This window comes from Python bivittatus, unplaced genomic scaffold, assembly GCF_059951505.1.
Source record: "Python bivittatus isolate LINGU-HERP-01145 unplaced genomic scaffold, Pbiv_v1 ctg000700_np1212, whole genome shotgun sequence".
In the NCBI taxonomy this organism is placed as follows: Eukaryota; Metazoa; Chordata; class Lepidosauria; order Squamata; family Pythonidae; genus Python; species Python bivittatus.
The window spans coordinates 36,548,623-36,563,627 of record NW_028277098.1 but is presented as its reverse complement, the minus strand read 5'-3'; the positions used below and the strand labels follow the sequence as shown (position 1 = coordinate 36,563,627).

The 15,005-nt window shown below is 34.4% G+C and overlaps 1 protein-coding gene across 1 annotated transcript in view; it reads left to right on the top strand.

Moving 5' to 3' along the window:
• LRRC7 (leucine rich repeat containing 7) overlaps positions 1–15,005 on the top strand; it is a 128,196-nt gene that overhangs the window by 55,709 nt on the left and 57,482 nt on the right. Inside the window, exons 8-10 of the mRNA XM_088153812.1 lie at positions 2,042–2,186; positions 3,005–3,077; positions 12,323–12,452. Of these exons, the coding sequence (XP_088009938.1) occupies positions 2,042–2,186; positions 3,005–3,077; positions 12,323–12,452 (348 nt within the window). The remainder of the gene's footprint in view (positions 1–2,041; positions 2,187–3,004; positions 3,078–12,322; positions 12,453–15,005) is intronic.

The following is a 15,005-nucleotide window of genomic DNA, read 5'->3' as shown; positions in this document are numbered from 1 at the left end:
TGTATTGATACTGAACATCAACACTTATTTAATGGTCTTTAAAATAGTTCTAATGGTTTTCTTTCATATTTTATTGTGAGCTAACTAGATACTGTGAAAAAAGGAGATCCCTGTTTAAAATGTTGAAATATTTGTTTTAATGACTTGTTTTGAATTCTGCTTAAACCTTCCAGCATGGAATGGTTCTGTTCAAGACTCTAGATAGTTTGACTTATTTGTCCACTTCAGTTTTCTTTTTTCTTTTTCCCTTTTCCAGCAGTCTGACATGATCCTATGTTCACTGGCTTATTGGGCTAATTTTTAGGCTAGTAATGTTGGGGAGTAGATATACTGATATCCAACTTTAGTGCAATTAAAATTTTGTGCTTCTCCATCTATTTCCATTTCACAGTTCTCTATTTCATTTTTGGGGACATTTATAAATAGCTTCAGTGTAAATAGGTTCGGGAATGGCAATTGTGAAAATCAAATGAATCTTTATTATGTCCATAAGGCCAGAAGAATGGCAATTGCAACAAATTTAGTGACCTTTCTGGAGATATCTAACTAAGATGAGGCAAATAATCTCCTCTAAATTAGCATGGGTAGAAATTAAGAGTTGTTATTAATTCAGTTTGCCATGGTGTTCAAAAGGGGCATCACAAGAGCTCATGAGAAATTGTTTATTTTCTCCACTGAGTAAGGACAAAATCCCTTTTGACAGAAAAACTATGACCTGGCTTTTTAACAAGATCAATATCACTATGTAGCAGGAGAGAATAAAAGCTGTCCTGTGGGCTGGGCAAAGAATATTTAGTGTAAGAAAGCGGTCTCCCATACAAGAGCAATACAAAGTTGGAGCTTTGCTTAAATCATGCTGAATGCCTTTGTCAGAGGTTCATTGTTTCAGCTGAAACCAGGTTCTCCAGAAACGAGTAATGAGCTGATAGTCTGTAATATCTTGAGTCTGCAACAATCCCTGCCTTCCGTAAGGACATGGCATTGTACCGCAATATCAAAGAGACCAGGATGCTTACCAAAACACGTATCTTAATCCAGCATTTGAAATCCCTGGTTTTTTTTCAAATTTTCAAATTTACTTCAAAATAAATTAATAAATAATAAAATGAAGTTATTTCAAATCCAAGAGATTAGCCTGGATTCCACCCTCAGGAGAGAGTTAAATACACAGTGGGTTACTTGGTCCAAAACCCACAAAGATTTGCACTGGACTAACTCAGTAGAGGTGAATGATGACTTTGGCTCTGAAAATTTTGGTAGCAACTGGAACAGAATTATTACCATTCATAGTTCTTCCCCTTATTGTTTTTTTTTTAAATTTTGTGTATGTGGTTCTTCCAGAACCTTCTTCAGATCCCTGATGAATCTACCAATACCTGTCTCTTTTGAGTAGTTGTTGGGTAATATTTAATATAATATATTAGTTAATAGTTGGTTCTTAAACAATTTTTAACAAGCTAAAAAACATCATTCCCATGTGAACACAGAGTATAAATGCATGAAGGTATACTCATATTAAGTATAATATGTATTTGGTGCCTCTCAGTAACATAGAAGTGCATGCAACACACCTGTTCTAATGTATCCCCCATATTCCTGTCAGTCCTAGCCTCTCAGGTTGGTCAAGGAAGTGGAATGAATTGAAATATGGTAGCATACCTAAGCCTCTCATTTAGTACATCAGTCTGTTTAACTGCCAAGGGTTCACTGCTACGTAAAACAAAGTGTATTATGCTCTTTTATGATCACCTTGTATGACTGTTCACCTTGGAAGGATGTTACACACAAAATTTAAAAGTTTAATAACCATAGCTTCAGTCAAATAACCAAAAAATATTAAAAACTAATATATTTTGGTTGTCTTTGGTCTTTCCATTTAATCTGATCAATGAGACATCAAGACATTTTACTTTTGCTTCAATAAATTGACATTGCCTGTTCATTAACTTTTAAGTTTGTAATTTATTACATTGTGTTCAATATTAGTAACTGCAATGAATAGTTTAATCAACTAACCATATTCTTATGTGATCTTATCAAGCCTATAGGACGATTAAAACAACTGATATACTTGGATATGTCAAAAAATAGGATAGAAAGTATAGATCTGGACATATCAGGATGTGAAGCCCTTGAAGATCTACTGTTGTCATCCAATATGCTACAGCAACTGCCAGATTCTATAGGTATTGACTGAATAATGACTGTTCTGGAATTGGGTTTGGGGTAATAGATGCTAATTTAGATTCCTCTCAGTAGTAAAGAAAATTATAGTAAACATGAGCCATTAGCAACTTTACCTTGAAAATTATATACTGCTCTTACATTAAAGTTCAAGAACACAAATGAAAGTTTTCATGTCATGCTTCAAAGTATAAAGAAATGCACTTCATTAAATTGCTCAGTATGTCATTTTCATACGTAGTGGTTCATGCTTGAATATGTTTCTTAAAGTTTCCAGTAGCATATTTTTGTTGCAGAATGTGTCTTAGAATACACATGGGTAATTCATTTAGAAGATGTAACCAAGAATCATTACTCTCACATTATGTAAAATTAACATCTTCAGATATGAGTTTCAAACTGCCTTTTAAAAAATACAATATAGGAATTCATTTTTAAATGGGATGTCTTTTTCCATTTAAATGCACTGTATTTGATTTTGGCGGCAGCAAAAACTGAAGTATCTTTAGAAAAGCAGTGTGCTAATCCTTGGAAAAAGGACACTTTTAGTTGATTTGTCAAATTCTGTCTGTCTGTCTGTCTGTCTTTTTAATCCTGTTATTTCAAGTGAGTTCTGCTCAGACATCTTTTAAAAGGCATCATAGCAAATAGTACTGAGAACTACACACACACACACACAAAGCTGCATTTTGCATTGCAAAAGTAAATATGGCATATGCTTGCACAACCCCCTTTACTCTGTCTCTTAACCAGTCTTTCATTTAACAAAAATTTTCTTCCTCTCCTCCCTCCCTCCCTCTCTCTCCCTGTTTCTCTCCAGGGCTCTTGAAAAGACTTACAACACTGAAAGTAGATGACAATCAACTTACGGTTCTGCCCAATGCTATTGGAAAGTAAGTGGAAAACATTTAAAAACTTTTCATTTGGTTATATCGTCACAAAAAGAGAACATTTGTTTTTTTCTTCCTTTACTTTTTTCTGTAGCATAATTTCTTTCTTTGTATTTTTTGAGTTTTGATTTATTTCAGTCATCTCTGTGTTGATGGGTTCCCTCACACCTTGGATTCACCAGGAACTCAAATAGTGTCCTATACAGTATTATAAGCAGGAATGTCAAAACTAAAGTCACTGAAACTTCATAGACAATGTAGTTCAATCCATCTAGATTCTATTCATATAATCACTTTTGGTTGGTCTTCCCCACCAGATGGGGAAACAGATGGGAAAGCAGTTCCCAGTGGCATGGCCTTTTCTTATAGCCATGCTAAGATATCATTCTCCATGAGAGTATACTTACTGTCAAATTTAGGTATCAACTCAATAACGTCACTTGGAGTCAAGCTTGACTCAAAGGATTAGCATTTTGGTACAGGCAGCCACTGAATTGGTATCAGTTTCAACATCATTATGGAGGCAGTTCCACATTCCCAGGCAAGACTTATCCAAAGATGAGTATTCATCCATAGTCTAAATGAAGTGGGAGAGAAAGACAGGGAGAATGAGGGATTAAAGGGATAAACCTAATTTTGTTTCAGGAACTATATTGACACCTGGCCCAAGAAGAATTTCTCTAAAGAGAGACCTGAAACTTGGAGCTACTCTAAATGTGAAATCAGGGAACTTGTCCCTTATTCCATCCCATAATCTTCCTATGGATGACTATAACCTCCACTCTCTCTAGTGCAGCTACTCTCAATGAACCTTTCTGGATTTTATGGAATTTAGCTCTTGAATATTGGGCATCCATGGATCATTGCAATTATATGGGACCCCTACATTTTTTTTCTTTGATTTAATTGCTAGGAAGTAAATTGGATGCAATAAGGAGTATATTGGCCTCAGAATTTATTTATCTACCTCCTGCCCCAATTTTGAGCAAGATATCTTGCTATTTTCCATATATGAATAGGAATCATAGAAAGAATAGATATTCCTAATTGTTGTTCTTTGCTATATAATATTTCTTTCTCCTTTAGATCTTTATAACCTGCTCTTGTTCAATCATTTCCTCATTGACAATAACTCTTGGATGACAGAGCTGTAGCCAGTGAGTCCTAGGCACAGATTTCCTGCTAAAACATTTATTACCTAACCTTAGAAATTTCAACATATTGCTCTGTGCAAGCACAAAACCCCATAAACGTTCCTATATAGGTAACTACTTGAGGAAATAAAGTTAAGGATCTTGGTTTTCTTTTCATACCCACTGATCTATTGATTTCAGTTGATGAAGAGATAAGCACATAAACCTGAATTTTTCCAGACTTCTAACCTATGGATATGTCTGCTTCTGAAGCAATGTTGTTCATAGAACAACAACAAAAAAAAGCATTTTATGATAGTATGGTTGGTTTGGGCTTTGCATGCTGTGAGCATTCAATCATTGTAGTTTTTAGCCTATGATTAAATTATTTGTTAATGTGTGAATTAAGTCAATTGGTGTGAAGCCAAAAATAATGAAGACCAAGATCCAAGGAACAAGGTTTATGGTATGTGTTAAATATAAACCTATAACTGGGTTTTTTTGGTCCCATTATTTTAAACAAACATCTGGACTATTTTTAATGTCATTTTTTTTTTAAAGCAAGATTTTACCATTTGCTTTATTGAATAGAAACTGACAATATGCTTTATTTGTTTACAGTGTAAATTAACACAAGTTTGAAATGGGAAAATAGGAGGAAGAGTGCTAGCCATGCTACCCTAAGCTCCCAGAAAAAAGTAGCATGCACATCTGATGAATTAATAAAAGTAAAAATTAAGATCAATGTAGTAAGCAACTTGCACAGTTGTATTAAGTTATAAAATTAGCATTTTCAGATGTTAGCAAAACTTTAGTGAGAACTCAAAGAAATGCATATATATTTAAATTGTGAGTTTAAGTGGAAGTGTCATCATCTGAAGTATCAAATTTATGTCATAGAGCCCTTACTTTTGACTGGGCACAAATTATTTGCTGGATCATTTATTTTCAGTGATATAATTGGCAACTGCTGATTTAATAAGTCTGAACCCTTTTTGAAATTTTCAGTCAGAAGGGTATATCTCAGGTACCTTTTACCCCTGTGCAATGCATACCCCACCAAATAAGCAGCACTAAAAAAAAAAAAAATGCACATCACCATATCAATTATATTTAATTATTTTATTCACCTAAGAATATTTTCCAGCTTTTTCATTTTAAAAACCCTTAAATATTTTAAAGCAAAGCATAAAACAGTATCTCAGATGAAATCAACACATTCCCTCTATCGTCTCTCATTCTTATGAATTCACACACAGGATATATTTTCATCGAGTCTGCTTGATAGAACTATCTCACCAACTTAGCACAGAATATATTATTTTCTTTTCATAATATTTTATTAGAGTTTTAATAGTTTTAATTATGTAAATTAAAAGCTAATACAGACTTAGAAAAGATATGCAAACCGAAAGGAAAAAGAAAGGAAAAGAGGAAAAGGAAAAAGAGGAAAAGGAAAAAGAAAGACATAAAAAGTGACTCCCTCTTCCCTCCAGACAAGTATAAGCATTTACAGTAACTTAACACCTTCTCTGATATTACAGAAAAAGAAACTCTTCTTCCCATTTCCCATCACTAAACAATAACCAAATTATATTAAAAAAAATCATTGATCAGTCTTATACAGCAAAAGCATTAAGAGTACCAGTAATAATAACCCATATATTTTAAGCTTAGACAACTAAATCTATTTTACATTTTGACTTATAACTTTCTCTAATAAGTAAAATATAAAAAAAATTATCCCCGTAAGCATAAAGAATGTCAATAATAGTAATATATATATTTTAAACCAGATCCAATAGGTCCATTTTACATACTAACCCCTAACTTTCTGTAACAAAGAGGAAATAAAATATTCATCCCTATATAAAAAAATCTTTACATTGTTTTGCAGTCCTGGTCAGAAAAAAAATTCCAATAGTAACAACCCAAAATCAAAACTTATAGAATTTAACCCTGGTCAAATAAGTCCACTTTTAATTCCTTTTTCTTTTTAAGAGGCTTGATTTCCAGTTGCTTTTTCAAATAATGTCCGACATAGTGATTTCTTATCATTTTCTCCCTGTCTGTTTTCAGAAGTAACTTCAGAGATTTAATGCTTCCCTTCTGTGGATCCAAAGTAAAATAACTCTCCAACTCACTCTTCTGATTTATAACCTGGATATCCCCTTTAATTGTTAAAACATCAGCCAGCATAGTTTATATATCCATTACAACTTCTTTCTCCATGTCACTCTTGTAATAAAACATCTTTAAGTCCATTTTCAGATCCACATCATCTTTTCCCATATGTTCCATATCTCTTTTATAATCTGGCATTTCTTTAAAGTTCATTTTAAACTCCTTATTCAAATTATCCTTCTGTTTTATCCAGTAGAATCCTTCCTTCTTCTATAACATCTGTTCAATCCAATTTTAAAAATAAGTCCTGAATACATTGTCCCCAAACAGATTTAAATTCTTCTATAATAAGACAATGTTCCTCCATTATGTTAGTGTGTATCTTTTCCTTTAATTGCTCTCTGGTTCCCTCTAGTTGACCTTCAAAGCCCATTCTTATGTTTTGTTTATTTTCAAAGCCAAAACTTTCCCACAATAGGTTTTCTTACAATTAAGCCCAAAATCATCTGCTGTATTTTTATAAAATTTAAAACAGTCCATTACCAAAAAACAAAACAAAAAAAACCCCCCACTATTTTTTCAAATCCCTCTGGCCAGGGGTCTCCAGTCAGCATTATTAACTCCCTTTCGCAGTTTCCAAAAGTCAAGATTTCTCCTTTTAATCTTCAGACCTACCCAAATCCTCTTTCTTCCAGGATAGAAGGAAATTCTCCTGGTGTATAGCAAATTGCCTTTCAGAAGGTTTCTAATTTCCAAATAAATTGTTAATAAATAATTTCCAAAGGTAATTAAAAGAGGAAGTGAAACCAAATCTAGTGTCTCTTTGGAGGCTCCGAACCACAGCTTGGGCTCGATGTTTCCCACGACTCCCAGAGTGGTCAACCCACTGGAGATCACTGAATTACTATCTCTTCATAGGGAACCTCTGTAAGGAGTACTTATGGATGATCCAGTCATCTCCTTCGTCCAGAGATAGTTCCAAAGAACCGGACCTTTTGCCGGTGCAATTCTAATCATCTGCAATCATTGGCTCCGCGAAAATGGAGCCATCCTCAATCTGCCATTACACCCCCGGAAGTCCAGAATATATGATTTTCACAGAACTTCAGGATGGAAGGCATAGAAAAACCCCTTCTCAAAATAGGATCTTACACACTTCAGGCATTTCCCTTTTTTCTCCATTAATCAACATATCCAAGATACAAGGAAGCAAAAATAAAAATGGGTGAACTGCAGCCTGTTTGGTTTAGAAATCATCTAATTCTTTACAGACATTTTTGTGATTCTTATAAAACCCTCAAAAGATTTTGAAGCACTCATTAAAAGTCTTCTTAGAAACTGATGTGGTATACTATCATACTATTCCTTTTTGTGGGATAGGGACAAATCTTTTTATTGTGAGAAGGGCATAATTGGTGGAAATGAGCTCAGCATGAGTTGGCCTGTGGCTGCTCATGTTGCTAATTCCAGATAAATGACAGTTTTGAACATGATTAGAGCATCAGCCCAAAGTCTGGAGCTAGCAGATCTGCCTGCTTAAATGGTAATGAACTAGGTTCTCTCCTGCTGATAATGACTCCCTTCATCTTTGCAATGCTGCTTAGGTTTTTTTTTTTTCCTTTGCAAAGTGAGTAACTAACATAAAAGGACATTTATAACCCATTTTGATGACAAATCTACATATGGATTTGATTGGCATGGAAAGAATCACAAGTTTGAGATTTACCTTTGAGCTCTTTATCTATTGCACAACAATAAATAGAAAATTGGAATGAAAGCAGGGAATAGTTTATTTTTACATCTAGTAAGTCTTCACAGAAAAGAAACATAATGCAAGAAGCACTGGATAGCTAACTCTAGATAAAATTTCTCTGTAAGCCTATGCTATTCAGTTAAAATATTTATAAAATAGATAGTGGTAAAAGGCTAAACTCTTTTCTGACATGGTAGTTTTCTTAGTGTAAGACATTGTATGTGTAAAACATTAGCAAAGCTCATTACCTCTTTCCCACTGCAAAGTCTGGGTGATGCATTTTTATGCTTCTTATGAACATTAAACTGGTCCTTAGATTTTATTATTATAAACAAAAGATATAAATTGAAACTCCTCTAAAGGAAGATTTATTGAGTTCAGATCTATTTACAAAAAAGATTTAGGAAGAACAAGTAATGGGGAGAATAATTATTCCTATGTAATTTTCTAAAAGTCTATTTTTTATATACTGGGGAAAAGAACAGTAAAAACCTTTTATAGGCCTATTCACGTTGTCCTAAAATTAATAGTCAAAAAACTATTTCCAACTGCCAGCTTAATTTACAAATTATTAAAATGAAATAATGTCTTATTGTATTACAGTTCTGTTAAGCTCATAACCTTGCCTTTTCTTCCCATGGTTAAAGGCTAGCTCTTCTCTTTCATAAAATGTCTGAACATGATTGAAGAATTTATATATTATCTCTGACAGATAATATATATCTGTTGCTAGTCTAATGCTGCAGTGGTAGTATCCAAAGCCAATTCATGCAACAGACAGTGTGGAATATTACCACATTAATGTTTCGCCCACAGAGAATTTGTAGAGTTAAGATAGAAAGTCCTCAAGTAGTCCATCTGACCTATATAATAACAAAACTTCAAAGTTGCTTTGGTAGTAACAGACTAGAGCCACAGGGAAATAAAAACAGATAACAGTAATAATCTACAAATTTGGTACTAAGAGTTTTGCATCACTTGAACATTTGCCTATAACTATGTCCTATAGTTTGCAATATCTCACAAACTACTATGACAAAACTACAAGAATATTAAATTGAATTTTAGGGTCAGTTCAAGTGTCCATAATAAACCATATGCAACATCTCATAAAAAAAATCTATGAATGTATACTCATATCAATAATTGTAAGAAACTTCCATTTCTAACACAAATCTATTTGGATAATATTCAGCAAACTGCTGACATAAAACACGCAATGGTATTTGTACCCTTTCATTATGAAGACACAAATTGGTCATTAGTGGGATTCTTCAAGCCCTTCTGTTGATAAATATTTTGTCTTTGAAATCTTACCTAAATTAGATTCAATGTTCTTTGAATTTTTCTTGATCCTTATAACTGTAGAGTCTTAATGGATGTGGCTGAGATGACTTTAGCAATCATCTCAGAAAAGTATCTTAATCTTATGGGAAGATTAAGATACTTTCAGAGGCATTGCACTGCCAATACTAAAGCACTACTGGAGAGAATCCGATTGAACATGTGCCCACATTAGGAATTACATCATGGCAATAAGAGCAGCAAACCATGGTTATTTTTCCACTCTTATTGCATCTGGGGGTAGCCAAAAAATGGCCTTGTTTAGGGTGACATGCTCTCTTTTGAGGAGTGAGGAGTCACAGGAATATCCTCAAGGCCACTATGAGGAATATTCCAGGCACTTGTTAAATAAAGTTGCTTAAATCCACTCAGAATTAGACTCTGTCTGGGCAAGTCCATGTGAATTGACTGAGGCATTGTCTTGTTCTGTTAACTGGTAGATGGTTGACACTGTAACTCCTAAGGAGGTAGACAAGATCTTTGGGACTATTAACCTGGTCACCTGTCCTTTAGACCCATGTCCCTCCTAATTAATTAAAGCTGTCCAGGTGATAATATGTGGCTGGGTCCATGTGGTGTTGAATGCATCCTTGAGTGAGGAGATGGCTCATCCCTCTACTCAAGAAGCTGTTGCTGGTCCCAATAGTTTCTCCAACCTTCTTGTTAAGACTGCAGCTTTAGAGGGACCTAGATGAAGTAGATTATCTTAGAATGCCAAGTTTTGTTGAACAGTATTAAATGAGGATAATTGATTTTAGAGTACTGAGAAGCCAGAGTAGATAAATATTTTATTACATCATTAATCTATTAATATATAGTTTCTTTATTAGTTTGACTTCAAAATAAGTGATTTCAGCATTATACTAATCAGTAATTAATTTGCAGACTAGAGAACTATTCAATCCTTTCTATAAGTTTACATGAAATGTGCAGAGTCATATTAGCATGAATGTCATCAAAACACAGTGTTATGTTTAGTAATATTTCCTCTAATATTTCCGGCTTTATTTATTTTAGGCCATAGTGACAATTATAAGGGAATATCACATCTCTTGGTTGGCTGTAGAGACAATGAAGCATGATAATTCCGCCAGGTGGTCTGCTAAAGCACAATACTTAAGTCTGGATTGGCTTCTGTTAGTGCAAGTATAAAGTGGATCTCAGCTAATTTTCTGAATGTTGGCTTTCAAAACGATTGCTTTCTCTGGTTTGAATGACAGTTTGGCAGCACAAGCATAAAATCAAAAGCCTAACAAAGCCTTCAGCTGTTCTCTTCTCAACCTAGTTCATTAATCACCACATAGCTCTCAAAAGGATGACAGATTTCAGTCTTTCAAACAAGTATAGTTGAGTAGTTACTAGCAGGAAAAATATATGGGGAACTAAATAGGTCATTGGTTATAGATCAACCATTTTAGATTTGTTAGGCTAAGGAATTTTAAAGGTAAGAAAATGAATAGAGGACTTACAGAATGTTCATTACTTTTTCATGAGTCCAGTCAATTTGCAAGGAAGAAGGCTGGAGTCTGGCCATCTGTAAAACATATTACTTCTGACTATGAGATGTCAGCATGTGTCCTCTTTCCTCCTGCATTTCATAATTGGCAGCCAGGAATATCCCTGTTAAATCACAGCTGTTCTTTGCCCCAAATCCTCCCCTAGACTTATTCAGGGATGATTTAGATATTTGTAAACAGAATATAAATAGCAAAGAATGTCAAATGTAGACATTTAAGGTAATTCAGTGAAACTGTTGGTTCTAATATAGGTACCAGAATAAAGATGTACTTAACCAAGCAACTTCAAATTCATCTCTTGATATATGTACTTAATTTTACAATAAATAATTACATCACTAAATACTTCTGGCAGCAATTGTTTTTCACTGTATTTCTTTTTCAGATGCAAGGTCTATATGGAATGTTACCTGTCAGTCTGAAAAACAAAACATTCTTACAAATGATAAAATTTCCCTTGAATGCCTCATATACCAGGGGTGATGCAGGTGACATAGGTTTAATTGTGAATTTTTATTCTTTCCAATCAGCAAGATGATGGAAGTGGAAACATATATTGTATAAAGTTCTGTTTTGTCAACTTTTTCCCCTCAAGTATAAACTGTAACCTTTCCAGAGCAGGCCCACTATTCGACGTTTATAAAATAGTCTGATTTTAGTGCAATTGGAATTAAGAAACCATTATGTACAAACAATACAATGCCTAAAGAAAATATAGTAATACCAACTAACAATCCATTACGTTTTTAAACCAAAACGTTTTAAAACTTAAAAGTGGTATTGGGAAGATTTGTAGCTTGTTGTTATAACTGTATAAGACTTCAACTTTAATTGTTGACATTTTGCTTACAGGATTTGATGGTTAAAAATTATTGATAAAATTCATTTTATTAGAAATTTGACTATCCCTATTTCGCTTCATGTACGTGTTGCAGTAGAGAAGTACACAGAAGTGTATTTTGCTATATTTATATTTCTCAGCAACGTTTGACAAGTAGTTATTTATAAGTGTGTGTGTGTCTTTTACATTGCTGCATACACATTACTGAGGTTATGCCTTCACATAGAAATAGTCTTGTGTGAAGTAGCCTTTAGAGTCTGGAAAACTGGCAATTTGTTTTGACAGTAGTGTACTGGATGGACTATTGCTTGCTTTAATTTGAGAGCAACTCCAAATCTCTCTCCCTTTTGTACTTCCAATGTACCTTTATGTTGTAATTCCCCCCCAAAAAGTGTAAGATAATTGATATTTTCACCCACTGAAAATCCTATTCCTCTTTGCATAGTTCACAGATCTGAATGTAGAAAATTAATTGCAGAGAAAGTCATGATTAATCCCTTTGAGAGCTAGACTAACAAATGTACTTAACATTTCAGTTTATCTTTATTAGAAGAATTTGACTGCAGCTGTAATGAACTGGAGTCTCTACCTCCCACCATTGGCTATCTGCACAGTCTGCGAACTTTAGCTGTAGATGAAAACTTCCTGACTGAACTTCCCAGAGAAGTAAGGATTTATTGGGAAATATAATCTACTTCAGTAATGCCTAGTCTTCATCTAAAATAATTTTTCATTTAAATCATTATTAAAGGATATCAGAAATGTGTACTTTGGTCATTGATTTGATGGGAAATGATAGTATCCAATACCCAGTGTCAGTTTGGGGCTTGAAACATTTTAGTTTGTAACAGTTCCAGATTTAAGTATAAGTGTATTGATGGTGGCTGTCTGAGTGATCAAGTGCCACTACGAGTTGCTTTCTTTTCTGAAAGAAATGCAGCAGCTAACACATTTCAAAGAGAAAATGGTAACAGTCTCACGAGATTTGAGGCAGTTTCTTTATAATATCAAAGTAGTGTTGGTCTATAATGTGGGGAACAGTGGTTAGATAGGTACTGCTACAGGCAGCAAAGGCCATCCCATTCAATTCCTTCTGAGTAGTATATATTGTAAAAGCACCCAAGAGATTATTGAAGATTTTCCTTCCTGAATAGTTGAAGAGCTTCTAGCAACTAGCAGACCAAATAGAGTCCTTAATCCAGAAGTATAATCAAGGAGGACCTATTTCATTTTGCTTTCAGATTTACTTTGCCTTAGTGATAGTATTTTTAGAGAACTCTCAGAGCCAAATGAAAAAGCTAATAATGTCACATCTGTTATGACTTCAGCATTCTTAATCATTTATTGAGGGAGGAACTTTTCAACATTTCCAATCATAGAATTAAGGAAGCATATTTTCAGTTGTGTGTATGAAATTATTATTATTATTATTATTATTATTATTATTATTATTATTATTATTATTTTGAGAAGAATAGTTTTGCAGCAAAAACAACAAAATATTCTGTGGAAACCTGAGTTTTCATGATTCAGGTTCCATACATTTTCTGGCCTGTATAAATTTCTGTAGCAGTCAGAGTAATCAGTTAAAGGTGGCCAAGGAATCTTTCTTATTCTCCCCCCTCCCCCATCTTCAACTACATTCTTAGCACTGCACCTTTAGCAGACACCGGATTACTTCCTCTTCAGCTGGTTTTCTATTATCATAATAGTTTCTGACTCTTCCCTTTTATTAGCATAGCTTGCACAGAGAGACTGAGACCTGGAGCACCCTATACTCAAGAAAGTATATAGGTAGAAGAGTATAATATAGGTCTGATTTCCACCTTTCTGAGACCCTGAGACATAATGCTTTATTGAATGAGAAGAATTGTGGGCACATACAGTAGCAATGTTTTCTGTTTTAGAAGAGCTTGATTTCTGCTTCCTCTTCCTCATCCCCTCCTCTATAACCCAAGTAAACAGATAGTTTAAGGAAACAGCTCTAAGAATTTCTTACAGCATTCCTGGGCCAGGTCCTCAGTCCAATGCAACAAATGTTCGTGAGAAAGAGGAACTTATTCATAAGGCCCTCTCCCCCACTCACCCTCTGGGGGAGAAGGGCAGCATATAAAATTAATTAATTAATTAATTAATTAAGAAAGAAAGAAAGGAAGGAAGGAAGGTTAGGTCTAAGCTACTATCCCTACCCATAGACTCTGCATTGGGTATGGTTTCTGAGTAGGAAAAACATATACATCTAATGGAAGATATGCTTCCACTTGACTTGCATCATCAGTTATGGAGGTGCTTTTCATAATGTATAGCTAGCTATCCAAGGGACAAGGCTGGCGAGAAGTGTGGTGTGAGGGCTTCTCTGGAGCCAGACAATCTGATCATGAGTAGATATTACTATCTATAATTTTGTGGTAAATAGTAATAAAAATGTACTGCAGATGACTTAGAAACTAGATCATCTAAAGTCTACTCTGGATGCAGTCTAAGAGAAAATCCTCTTTTTTGCATATGTTAGTTTGGGGTACAAATTCTTCAGTGATCAAACAAGATGGTTGTTGTCATCTTAGTTTTTCAGAATGTTCTCATTTAATTTCAGTCATACAAAGTCAAAAACAAAATTCATTCATTGCCTGCCCAGCTGATAATTGTCACTGGTCGTTATATCTACTCTATTCAGAACGTTCAATAAATTTCACATTGTTTTGGAAGACACTTCAACGACTGCATTTACTTTAAGATAGTTCACAATATAGCTATAAAGCTGCTAAATAAAAGTGGACCTGAGCAATGTGATCACATTATGCTTGTTCTTCATTAGCTTCAGTGGTTTTTAGTTTGTTTTAGTTAAGTGACAATTCTTATCTTTAAGCCTTTCAACCAAAAGTCAGAAAGAAATTATGTAAAGTGGGTCAGGGCTCTGACTGCTGTCTGCAGGATAGCTCCAAAAACTAAACCTGAGGGGACCAATATTAGTGTGGGGGTGAAGTAGCAAAATAAGGATTGAATTCAAAAATTGGCAGGTTGTGACTAAAGCTGTAGATATAAAAATTTCTGAAAATGTTCCCCAATCCATTCTTATAGGAGAGGCAGTTTGGAAAGATGCTGACTCCTCCATTCTAAGCTCCTCCCAGACAAGTGACACAGAGCAGAGCTGTTATTAAGGGATTAGAAAGAATTCCAGAAAAGACACTCTCCACGCTTTGACCTACCTTCATTGGTTGC